The sequence below is a fragment of the Cotesia glomerata genome, linkage group LG4 (assembly GCF_020080835.1).
Source record: "Cotesia glomerata isolate CgM1 linkage group LG4, MPM_Cglom_v2.3, whole genome shotgun sequence".
Lineage (NCBI taxonomy): Eukaryota > Metazoa > Arthropoda > Insecta > Hymenoptera > Braconidae > Cotesia > Cotesia glomerata.
The window spans coordinates 13,854,260-13,867,910 of NC_058161.1; the positions used below are offsets into that span (position 1 = coordinate 13,854,260).

At 30.6% G+C, this 13,651-nt stretch overlaps 1 protein-coding gene across 4 annotated transcripts in view; it reads left to right on the forward strand.

Moving 5' to 3' along the window:
* Positions 1–13,651, forward strand: part of LOC123263527 (acetylcholinesterase) — a 60,268-nt gene that overhangs the window by 25,206 nt on the left and 21,411 nt on the right. For all 4 annotated transcript variants that reach the window (XM_044726378.1, XM_044726374.1, XM_044726376.1 and 1 more), the window contains exons 3-4: positions 5,901–6,043; positions 10,347–10,499. In XM_044726378.1, coding sequence (XP_044582313.1) covers positions 5,901–6,043; positions 10,347–10,499 — 296 coding nt within the window. The remainder of the gene's footprint in view (positions 1–5,900; positions 6,044–10,346; positions 10,500–13,651) is intronic.

The following is a 13,651-nucleotide window of genomic DNA, read 5'->3' on the forward strand; positions in this document are numbered from 1 at the left end:
GTTTCTCCAACTTTCTATTTATCTCAATCCTCTTATCTGGCAAGACTGGGGTTGATTATGTTCTCGGTTGTATGTTGTAAGTTTTGTCTACGTCTCAGACTATTTTCTAACATCTTCAATGTCTTTTCTTCTTAACAGTAAATACTACGAGTTTGAAAGAAACTCAACTTCTAGTGATGCAATTTCAACTACTGTCATGAAACTTTTGATATAAAAAAAATCTTTTTCCTAATTTTCAATTTTTATCTTGCAAGCTTTCACGCTAGATATTTTTAAATCGTAAAAGCTCTTAGGTTTTTGGAAACCACTGACCTCGATCTACAAAACATTCATCGAGCTTGCAATCAAATGTCATTTTTTAACCCAAAGCTTTCAAGCTAAAACAACAATTATTATAGTCATAAAACTCTAAAAAAAATCATTTTCTTTAATTTTTAATTTTTTTTAAATTTTTATTTTTGTTTTTTTATTTTTTTTAAATTTTAATTTTTGTTTTTTTAAATTTTCATTTTCATTTTTTTTTATTTTTAAGCTTGCAAGCTCACCAATCGCGAAAGCTCACAATTTTGTAAAAACTACAAACCATAAGCCACAATATAAATATTGAGCTTTTGATCTTAATCTTCTATTTCGCAAAGCGTTTGCAAGTTGAAAAAAACTCACAATATTTATAAAACTAAAGAAATCATTTTTCTGAAACTTTTTTTTTTTAATTTTTTTAATTTTTAGCTTGCAAGGTTTCACAGTAGATACATTTAAAAGGTAAAAGCTCTTAATTTTTTGAAATCTACTGACCTCGATACATCAAATAGACGTTGAGCTTGCGACAAAATGTAATTTTTTAACCTAGAGCTTGCAAGCTAAAACAAAAATTCATTGCAACAGTCATAAAACTATAAAAATATTTTTTTTTTTATTTTTTCATAATTTTATTTTTGCAAGCTTTCAGCCTGAAAGCTCACCAATCGCGAAAGCTCACAATTTTTTAGAATCTTTAAACTATCGGCTACAAAATACATATCGAGCTTTTGATCTAGCTCTTAAATTTCACCTCGAGCTTGCAAGTTGTAATTACCAAGTAAAATTTACTCACGTAAAATTGACAGAATTAATTGTTCACTCTTGGATAAAAAGCTCTCGGGGAGTTAATTATGAAAACTGTGAACGTGAAGGGAATAAAAAAGCTCTGGTAAGACGTACAAAATGTCGGAGAGAAGCAGAGGGTCAGGTAAATTGGTGCGGTACCTGAGCAAAAAGAAAAGAGAGTTTGCAAGCTTTTAGGCTATTTGATGGTTTATCTAGCAAGCTTTTACCTATTCCTCCACTTGTGAGTCAAGCTCTTACTAAAAGCTCAAATATATTTTTACATTCTACTAACTTCGATACAAGAAGTTCAGAACTGAGCTTTTGACCTCTGGTAGCTCGATATTTCGTTCTATCAGCGCTGTGGTTAAGGTATAGTCACTTTGACCTGCAAGCTTTCAATAAAGCTTATTTCTTCCTAAAAGCTCCGGGGAATTATGATTTTCATATTTTGTAGAAAACTCTTTATATCTTCTAAAATATTGAAGATAGAAGTGAAGTACCAAACGTTTTTTGTATAAAATTTTCCAAGCTACAAATTTGGTTTTATAAAACTTTTTCCTAAAATCAATATGTTAGGAGTTATAGCTTATTTTATAGTGCGTAGGTAACTAAGCACTCCTACGCACGATTTAGGGCTCCATATCTTCTTAAATATTGAAGGTAGAATTGAAGTACTCGAAGGTTTACCGTAGGAAATTTTCTAAGCTACAATTTTTGTTTCATATAATTTTCTTCTAAAATCAATATTTTAGGAGTTATCGCCACTTTTATATTACCTAAATTAAACATTTCAATTTTTTTATTTAATTACTCCTAAAGTTCCTATATCTCCTAAAATATTGAAATTAGAGTTGAAATACTAGAATTTTTTTTGTAGGAAATTTTTTAAGCTACAAATTTGGTCCTATAAAACTTCTTCCTAAAATCAATATTTTAGGAGTTATCGCCATTTTTATAGTGCGTAACTACGAATTTTTACGCACAATTGAAGCATCTATATCTTCTAAAATATTGAAGTTAGAAATGAAGTACAAGGACATTTTTTGTAGGAAACTTTTTAAGCTACAATTTTAGTCTTATAAATTTTTCCTAAAATCAATATTTTAGGAGTTATAGCCAATTTTATAGTACCTTACTCAGCCATTAACTATTTATACTGTCAATCCACCTATAAGTTTTTACTGGATATAAATATTACATGATCTAGGAGCAGTAAAACCAAAATCACTTATTTATGGGTTTTGCAATTAAATTTATCTCGTAAAACGAGAAATGTACAGACCTTAAATAAATAGTTTTTGAGAGTGAAAATGGGTGATTGCTTTCCGAGAATCCATTAAAAATCACTAAAACACGAGATACATAAAAACATAAAGATAAAAAATAATTAATAGTTGTGTGAAAAAAAAAATAAAAACAAAAAAAGGTGGATGATATATAATTTGAAGGGAAAGAAAGTCCAGCGCACACAACGGAAGTGTTAGAGGTAGCCAACAAGTTGCTAGTGTCGAATCGATAGAGGCTGGTGAGCCTGGGGGTACTATGTAGGCAGGTGAGAAGGTCGTGCCTCCCGGTTTTACCCTCACTCTACTAGACGTGGCCATCATCCCCTGCCAGTATACACCGATATCAGCTGAAACTTTACTGGGCTTATTGTGCTTGAAAAAAAATTTAATTCGTAAATATATTTACGAGATTATAATTTTTTAATGAATTGTTACAATTATTGGAGTAAAAATGGTGATAACTCCTAAAATATTGATTTTAGGAACAAATTTTATAGGACAAAAATTGTAGCTTAAAAAATTTACTACAAAAAACCTCTTAGTATTTCATTTCTATCTTCAATATTTTAGGAGATATAAAGACCTAAATTGTGCGTAGTAGTGCGTAGATAACTACGCACTATAATAATGACTATAACTTTTAAAATATTGATTTTAGGAGAAAATTGTAAAAAAAAAAATTGTAGCTTAGGAAATTTTCTACGAAAATTGTTTTAGTACTTCAACTCTATTTTCAATATTTTAGGAGATATTGTATTTTTTATTGTGCATAGTAGTGCGTAGATGACTAAGCACTATAGAAATAGCTTTAACTCCTAAAATATTGATTTTAGGAAAAAATCATAAGAGAACAAAATTGTAGCTTAAGAAATTTCCTACAAAAAACTTCCTAGTACTTTAACTCTATCTTAAATACTTTAGGAGATTTGGTAACCTAAATTATGTGTAAGAGTGCGTAGTTATCCACGCATCATAATAAAGGCAATAACTCCTGAAATACTAATTTTAGGAAAAAATCATGACAAAAATTGTAGCTTAGGAAATTTCCTACAAAAAATCTCTTAGTACTTCATTTCTATCTTCAATATTTTAGGAGATATTTACTATTTTGTTGTGCGTACTAGTGTGTAGTTAACTACGCACTTTAATAAAAGCGATAACTCTTAAACTATTGCTTTTAGAAAAAAATATTAAGAGACTAAAATTGTAGCTTAATTAATTTTCTACAAAAAACGTTTGTGTCATTTTCTTCTATCTGGAATATTTAAGGAGGTATGAAGAGTTATTTCACATTTACATCAAAACTCATATTCAATTATTCGTTTTTCATAAAAAAAAGGTAGTTATAAATTCTAATGAGCACTAAATTGCGATGCATCAGCATACTTATAAATAAAACGATAAAAAAATCTGTATAATACACCGAGAAGCATGAAAACAGACATTAAACAGACAATGCGCTGAAACAGAGCCTCCATATATTCACAATAAAATTTTTCAGCTCTGCGAGGTTAAATAAAAAGTAAAAAAAAATAAAGAAATGAAACATTTTTTATCCGATCCGTTCCGCAGATGCAATAAAAAAAACACGAGAAAAAGTCTTTTGATACACGAGTACACGGGCGGTGACGGGCGAGGGTAGAAGAATAGAGGGAGGGTAAGTGTGCATGTGTGTACGGAATGTACTCGCGTTTTTTTATCAACATTTACAAATGATGGCATTAAAGTTGTCGAGTAATTTCCAGCGACAACATTTTTTTTCCATCATAGAATTATTTACAGCGAAAGCGTCATCGATCCGGCCTCGCTCTACGCTTATTTATTTTTTTTTCAACGCTAGTGATAATGATAATTATTATTATTATCATGGATATTATAAATTTAGAGAGAAAAGAACTATTTTTGGGATTATGGAATTAGGGATTAGAAAAATAGCTATAACTCCTAAAATATTGATTTTAGGAAAAAATTATAAGACAAAAATTGTAGCTTAGAAAATTTCGTACAAAATTGTTTTGATACTTTAATTCTATCTTCAATATTTTAGGAGATATTGTAATTTTTATTGTGCGTAAAAGTGCGTAGATAATTACGCACTTTAAAAATGGCTATAACTCCTAAAATATTGATTTTAGGAAAATATAATGAGACTAAAATTGTAGCTTAGGAAATTTCCTACAAAAAACGTCTTCGTACTTCAATTCTATCTTCAATATTTTATAAGATATAGAGGCCTAGATTGTGCATAGGAGTGCGTAGTTATCTACGCACTATAATAATGGTGATAACTCCTAAAATATTGATTTTAGGAAGAAGTTTTGTAGCACCAAATTTGTAGCTTAAGAAATTTCCTACAAAAAACGTCTTAGTACTTCACCTCTATCTTCAATATTTTAGGAGTTATCTTAACTTAATTAGTGATAACTTAATAAAAACTACAAAATTATTATCTATTGATAAATATGTGGTGATAACTCCTAAAATATTGATTTTAGGAGATAATTATAGGATCAAAATTGTAGATTAGGAAATTTCCGACAAAAAACGTCATTGTACTTCAACTCTATTTTTAATAGTTTAGAAGATATAAAGGCCTAAATTGTGCGTAAGAGTGCGTAGATAACTACGCACTATAAAAATAGCTATAACTCCTAAAATATTGATTTTAGGAAAAATTTATAAGACTAAAATTGTAGCTTAAAAAGTTTCCTACAAAAAATGTCCTTGTACTTCATTTCTAACTTCAATATTTTAGAAGATATAGATGCTTCAATTGTGCGTAAAAATGCGTAGTTACGCACTATAAAAATGGTGATAACTCCTAAAATTTGATTTTAGGAGGAAGTTCCATAGGACTAAATTTGTAGCTTATAAAATTTCCTACAAAAAATCTTCCAGTACTTCATCTCTATCTTTAATATTTTAGGAGATATAAAGGCCTAAATCGTGCGTAATAGTGCGTAGTTACGTACGCACTATAAAAATAGCTATAACTCCTAAAATATTAATTTTAGGGAAAATTTATAAGAGACTAAAATTATAGCTAAGAAAATTTCCTACAAAAAACGAATGTTTTATATACATCTATCTTGAATATTTCAGCAACTACGTAATAATGAATTCTGAAGCATTACAACCCATAGAAACATCGACCCTTTATGTAGCAAAAAAGGCTCCCTCTCATCTATCTTGCCTATTGAAATTTCGTGTAAGTGCATTATTTGTATCCCGTCCAAAAGTAACTCAACTACACCGTGGAAAAATGTTTTCCAGAGAGAACAAAGAATAAAAAGAGCAGGCAGCTAGAGAAGAATATTGTGAATACAAATGCACGTGTTGACATTTCTTGTAGCTAATATATGTCACAAGCATCTTTCCGGAGCGAATGCCAGAAAAGAGTGCAGATAAAGTGCCTCTAGGTGGTGAAAGAGCATCCGCATTTTTCCCGATATTTTGTCATGCATTTCTTAACATTTCCTTTAAGAGGGTAGGAAAAAAATCTAAATTATAATTATTTTTTTGTTCCAGGAACGTACTTCATTTTGTACGACTTTATCGATTACTTTGAAAAAGACCAGCCGAGCTTTTTGCAACGAGAAAAATTCCTGAGCATCATAAATACTATTTTTAAAAATATGACTGAGGTCGAGAGGGAAGCTATCGCATTTCAGGTAAGAATTTTTTTTTTTTTGGTACCAAGGAAAATTGTCTACAAGCCTGTACATGAACAATGTCCTTTGTTTGAAATAAAAAAAATTCATGTCCGATTGGGCTTTTACATCAGCGATACGGGCGTGGAGGTTGGGAGAAATTAAAGCCGAATAAAAATAATAGAGGCGAAGAGCAGAAAAACCGGAATACAAACAATGCTAACAATGTTTTTGTTTTGTTTTATTTTACAGGAATTTTTGTAGTGATTTTTTTGGGGTTTAATTACCAAAGGTTGTATAAAAGTGGCTGTAAGTCCTAAACTATTGATTTTAGGAGAAAATAATAAGGCTGAAATCGTAGCTTAGGAAATTTCTTACAAAAAATGTCTTGGTACTTCATTTCTATCCTCAATATTTTAGGAGATATAATAATGGTTAGGAAAGAATAAAAGTGAGTGATTTTTTGGGTCAACGGATTTTAAAAACGACTTCGAAGGGTCTTAGGGAACATAAAAATAAAGACTTTTACAAAGTTTGAACCTAATCGGTTCAGTATTTTTCAAATGGGAGCGATTTTAATTTTCAAAATTTTTCCTGATTCATCAATGACGTCACGATATCTCGTCGACGGGTCGTCAGATTCAAAAACGCCGACGAAGGTTTGTGTAGAGTACTATCCCTAACCTCCCTGTGAAATTTAAAGCCAATCGGTTCAGTAGTTTTTGAGTCGTTGGACAATTAATTAAAAATAAGGAGTGGGAGAAAAGTGATTTTTTGGGTCAACGGATTTTGAAACTGACTTCCAAGGGTCTTAGGGGACATAAGAATAAAGACTTCTACAAAGTTTGAACCCAATCGGTTCAGTAGTTTTCAAATGGGAGCGATTTTAATTTTCAAAATTCTTTCTGATTCTTTAATGACGTTACGATATCTCGTCAATGGATTGTCCGATTTGAAAACACCGACGAAGGTTTGTCGGGGGTGGTATACTAGACACCCCTATTGATTTTGAAGCCAATCCGTTCAGTAGTTTTTGAATGGTACGAAAATTAAAAAAAAAGTAAAGAGTGGGCAAAAATGAAGAATTTTTTGAAAGATCTTCCAAGAATCAGAAAGTGGAAAAAAAATCTGTTTGTACAAGTTAATGAATGTTGAATGATGTAAAGTACAATTAGCAATCCGGAAAATGTGTCTGGACTTTAGAATGCCGGGAAAATGTCACAGTACAATTACAAAGGAAAAAGGGGGAGGGGGAGGAGGAAGAAGGAACTGAGCGTTCCCGGCAAAGCTTGTCATTTAAATTGTTGCCGAAGCAACAAACAAAGCCAAGACAATTTCCACAGGTGGGTTACTTACATAATTAAAATCCAACATTAGAAAGCCCTTCTTTTATGCTCGTTGCATAACTCTCGCTCTTTAGTATTTACATTTTTTACTCGTCTTGAGCCACTCTGTTTTTTTTGGGTCGTTTTTTTCTTGTCAATGTTAATCTCTGTGAAATTATGCGTGGAATTGACTATTAAGGCCTCTATTATGGAAATTAACCTCGGATTTAAATTTTATGAAAGACTAGACCGCGTTTTTCCTCTCATTTAAAAGTTCTGAGTTCCCCCAGTACTTATTTTTGTACCATTTAAAAACTACTTAGTCGATTGGTTTCAAAATTTATAGGGGTGTCTGGTATAACACCCCCGACAAACCTTCGTCGGCGTTTTCAAATCGGACAACCCGTCGACGAGATATCGTGACGTCATTAATGAATCAGGAAAAATTTTGAAAATTAAAATCGCTACCACTTGAAAACTACTGAACCGATTGGGTTCAAACTTTGTAGAAGTATTTATTTTTATGTCCCCTAAGATCCTTCGAAGTCAGTTTCAAAATCCGTTGACCCAAAAAATCACTTACTTTTCCCCTACTCGTTATTTTTGATTAATTGTCCAACGACTCAAAAACTACTGAACCGATTGGCTTTAAATTTCACAGGGAGGTTAGGGATAGTACTATACACAAACCTTCGTCGGCGTTTTTGAATCTGACGACCCGTTGACGAGATATCGTGACGTCATTGATGAATCAGGAAAAATTTTGAAAATTAAAATCGCTCCCATTTGAAAACTACTGAACCGATTGGGTTCAAACTTTGTAGAAGTCTTTATTTTTATGTCCCCTAAGACATTTTGAAGTCAGTTTCAAAATCCGTTGACCCAAAAAATCACTCACTTTTTTCCAGACCACTTACCAAAAAATCATTAATTCTTGAGCAAGTTAATGGAAAGTGTAATTGAAATTAGAATTAAAAGTGCAAATTGCGTGAGAGTAGATGGTCAGGTATCGTAAACATCGAATCAAATTACATTGGCCTCTGGTGGCAATGCATAGCAAACATAAATATTTGTTAAATACATGACGTCACGATATTGGAAGCGAGTTTAATTAATAGTGCAAACAGGTTTTAATTAGTAGAATGCTTTTATAATTAATACAAAGATATTCAGAATTGTTCATACCTGTGATTTTATTTTATTCATCTGCTTCTGAAACTTTTTATAATTATAGGTTAAGTGGAAATAATATGGATTTATAATATCGGAAATTCATTAACTATAATTTTAGTATTCTAATATTTTACCTCGATATTTTAGGAGTTATCGCTTTTTTAATAAACTAGTTATTGATTTTTTATTTTTTTTATTAGTTAACTGCATATATCTCCTAGAATATTGAAGATGGAGATGAAATATTTAAACGTTTTTTGTAGGAAATTTTTTAAGCTACAATTTTGGTATCCTATAAATTTTTCCTAAAATCAATATTTTAGGAGTTATAGCCACTTGAAAAAAAAAAAGTAATTAATAAAACTCTATTGAGCAAACATAAAAAAGTTTTAAAAACAAAAAAATGATTGGCAGTGTTGTTAGTGTGAATTTAATAGTTTAAATGAATTAGAATCGATTGAATGGGCGTTGGTGGCGGGTTTTTAACAGGGAGCGAAGACCCGCGAGAAGCGAAAACGGAAATAGAAGCACTAACTTATTTCATTATCCTGGAGGGCATTTCTATTTGGCTCTCCCACATAAAACTGATGGCAGTAATCAAGTGCAGCTTGTGCAGAAAATAATAATCATCTTTTAAATTGACTATTGAGCATTGACTATTTTATAACTTCTCCCTATCAATTATTTTATGCAACAATTCACCCAAGAACTCCTCTTTGATTGTCTATTGTCGCGCTCCAACAACCTCCGTCACTAATTGATCTATTCCAACCCTTCGTTAGTCCCAATTGGAACTTTGTCCAAGTTTTGATGCTAAAACAAAACCCGACGTATCTATTGATCATTATAACGACGATATCTCTCTAATGAGCTTTTCAATTTGATAACCGCTTCGAAGTTTCCTCTGTCTTTGTGTACTTAGTGTCCTTGTAAATTTTCAAACCAATCGGATTAGTGGTTTTTCTATTGTTCCACAATTAATCAAAAATAAGGAGTGGGGGAAAAGTGAGTAATTTTTTGGGTCAACGGATTTTGAAACTGACTTCGAAGAGTCTTAGGAGACATAAAAATAAAGACTACTACAAAGTTTGAACCCAATCGGTTCAGTAGTTTTCAAATGGGAGCGATTTTAATTTTCAAAATTTTTCCTGATTTATCAATGACGTCACGATATCTCATCGACGGGTCGTCAGATTCAAAAACGCCGACGAAGGTTTGTGTAGAGTAGTATCCCTAACCTCCCTGTGAAATTTAAAGCCAATCGGTTAAGTAGTTTTTGAGTCGTTGGACAATTAATTAAAAATAAGGAGTGGGGGAAAAGTGAGTGATTTTTTGGGTCAACGGATTTTGAAACTGACTTTGAAGGGTCTTAGGGGACATAAAAATAAAGAATTCTACAAAGTTTGAACCCAATCAGTTCAGTAGTTTTCAAATGGGAGCGATTTTAATTTTCAAAATTTTTCCTGATTCATCAATGACGTCACGATATCTCGTCGACGGGTCGTCAGATTCAAAAACGCCGACGAAGGTTTGTGTAGGGTACTATCCTTAATGCTCTTATAAATTTTCGAGTCAATCCCTTGAAAATTTTCCTAATCATTTAGGAAAATCAAATCTATAAAAGTACAAATTTTTAATCTAGCCTATATAAATTTGATTATAACTCCTAAAATATTGAGTTAAAGAAAAAATCATAAGAGCCCAAAATTGTAGCTTATAAAATTTCCTACAAAAAACGTTTGAGTACTTAATTTCTATCTTCAATATATTAGGACATATAGCCACTTACATCTTAAAATAAATAATTTTAACTTTATTTGTTGCAGTACACCGACTGGGAGCGGCCTAAAGATGGTTACATATATCAGAAAGCAATAGCTGATATTGTTGGTGATTATTTTTTTATATGTCCGTCCACATTGTTCGCTCAATTGTTCGCCGAGCGCGGAATGAAGGTTTATTATTATTTCTTCACCCAGGTGAGTTAATTTAATAATTTTTATTGATATTTATTTTATTTAGAAATTATTTAGGAAGAGAAAAGAATAAAGGGGAGGAGGTAAGAGGAGGGGTTGTAACTTAGATAGCTCCGAGGAAGCTCCGGAAGTTGTAGACTCTGTGATATATGTTGTCGGACGCGTTTCAAACAGTTTTATAAAAGTTTACAGAAGCGCTTGAGAGCAAATATCACCGTGCATTCTGTATGGCCGTACACACTGCGTATTTACCCACCCTGTTTGCTTCGGAGCAATCCTGTTACCTGAGTAAATACCCGGTTTTAAAAAAAGATAAGATGGAAGGGAAAGTTAGAGGGAAGTGTCAATTTTGTGAGTTTAAGGAAGTTTTTTTTAGGAATTGGTCTTTAAAGAAGAAAAGTTGTGATAACTCCTAAAATATTGATTTTAGAAAAAAATCATGAGTCCAAAATTGTAGCTTAAGAAATTTCCTATAGTAAATCTCTTAGTACTTCATTTCTAACTTCAATATTTTAGGAGATATAACAACTTTAGAAATGATTAGGAAGAAAAATTGGAATTTTTTATTTAGTTGTAAAAGTGGCAATAACTCCTAAAATATTGAGTTTAGGAGAAAATTGTAAGGCACTAAAATTGTAGCTTAGAAAATTTCCTATAAAAAATGTTTTAGTACTTCATTGATATCTTCAATATTTTAGGAGATATAGGAACTTTAAGAATCATTGACCAAAAACATAACCCTCGAAAGTTTTGTCAAGTGAAATTTGAATTGCCTATTTAAATAATTCACGTTAACTTCTAGTTTCCTAACTCTTGGCCCTATAGATTCAGAATATACATATAGTTAACATCTGTAGCAACCAGATAAAGCAGTTCCCGAGAGATTAAATCATTTATTATACCCTTTAATACCTTGCATTTAAGTTAGTGGTTCTTTAGCTAACTTAGAAACAATAATTATAAAAATACTAATAATAATAATAATAATGGAGAAAATCACATTTTAATGCAAAAAAAATCACTAATTACCGAAAAAAACTCATTAAAATCCTTATTTTTTATGTTTTTTAAATTTAAAATAAGATTTTTTTTATTAAAAAAATTTTTTTTGTAAAAATCAATGCATGGAAGTTATAGTACATTCAACAACGAGTAAAATAGTGTATAATTTTTTACATTTTGACTAACAAAAACCCAAAAAAATCACTAATTACCAAAAAAACTCATTAAAATCGCTATATTTTGTATTTTCAAGGTTTAAAATGGGATTTTTTTTATCATAAAAATTTTTTTGTTAAAATTAATGCATGGACCTAATAGAATGTTTAATAATGAGTAGAATAATGTATAATTATATATATATTCATTATAATAAAATTCCAAAAAAATCACTAATTACGAAAAAAACTCATTAAAATCCCTATTTTTTGAATTTTTAAGGTTTAAAATGGGATTTTTTGGATTATAAAATTTTTTTTTGTAAAATTAATGCATGGAAGTTATAGTATGTTAAATTACGAGTAAAATGGTGTATAATTTTTTACATTTTCACAAACAAAAATCCAAAAAAATCCCGATGAAAATCAAAAACCCCATAAAATAGAGTATTTTTACGATTTATTCGGTTATTTACCACAAAATAAATTTATTATTCCACACAATTCCATTTTAAATTAACCAAGCAACGATTCTTAAGCTTCGTTAGCCCTCAGAAAAATTTTTCCCCAATCGATTTGCCATTAGACGCCCTTGTCCTTGGAAGAAAATAAACTCAGAGACAAATCCAGTTATAAATTGTCCCCTACAATAACAGACAACATTAATCCTCAGGGCAAACTTTTTCCTCAGTATTTTTATCACTCTCGTCTCAATTTTACTCTACCTTAGCTAAATTTCTCCGTAAAATTTCGATTTTTTCGGTTTCTAAATTTTTAAAAGCCCGTGATTAGAGTAATTAGGTTAATGAGCAGCGGCTAGTGCGTGAATGGGAGCAATTAAGCCCAGGGCGTTGGGAGTATATAAGATTAGGGCGAGAGCTGGATGTTGGCCGCTAAAGGCTCGGAAATTCTAAACTCTGTGCCGGGTATTCGGATTATCTAACTAAGGAATGGTACTCCTGTATATGATACGGGTAATTAGGGGCATGCCCGATTTTCGAAGGGGTAAAATTAATAGAATTATATATAATTTTATATATTTTTACTAAGAAAAACCCAAAAAAATCACTAATTACCAAAAAAACTCATTAAAATGCCTATTTTTGGAGTTTTTAAGGTTTCAAATGAGATTTTTTTGATCAAAATTTTTTTTTTGTAAAAAGTAATGCATGAAAGTTATAGAACATTTAATAACGAATAAAATGATGTATAAATTTTTACATTTTTACAAATAAAAACCCAAAAAAATCACTAATTACCAAAAAAAAGTCATTGAAATCCCTATTTTTGGAGTTTTTAAGGTTTAAAATGGGATTTTTTTTATCAAAAAAATTTTTTTGTAAAAAATAATGCATGGTAATTAGTACATTTAATAACGAATGATATAATGTATTAATTTTTTAATTTCTACTAAGAAAAACCCCAAAAAATCTCTAATTACCAAAAAAACTCATTAAAATCCCTATTTCTGGCATTTTGAAAGTTTAAAATGGGATTTTTATGATCAAAAAAATTTTTTTTGAAAAAATTGATGCATAAAGGTTATAGTAGGTTTAATTACAAATAAAATAATGTATAAATTTTTACATTTTTACCAAGAAAAACCCAAAAAAATCACTAATTACTACAAAAAAAACTCATAAAAATCGTTATTTTTGGTGTTTTTTAGATTTAAAATAAGATTTTTTTTTGTTAAAATCAATGTATGGACATCATAGAGGGTTTAATTCCAAATAAAATAGTATATCATTTTTTTAATTTTCACAAATAAAATCCCAAAAAAATCCCGATTGAAACTCAAAAACCTTATAAATTTGCATAATTTCGTGATTTTTTCGGTTATCTATTCCAAAATAAATTTTCACTTTGAACTGTGAATCTGCCAGCTTTTTCTGACTTTCTTTTAGATAAAACGCCCCAAGCGAGTGAGTAATTAGAGAACTAATTCATCAAGTGTACACTATAGCGCGCTTTAAAAGGGCTATGACAAGGCGCGAT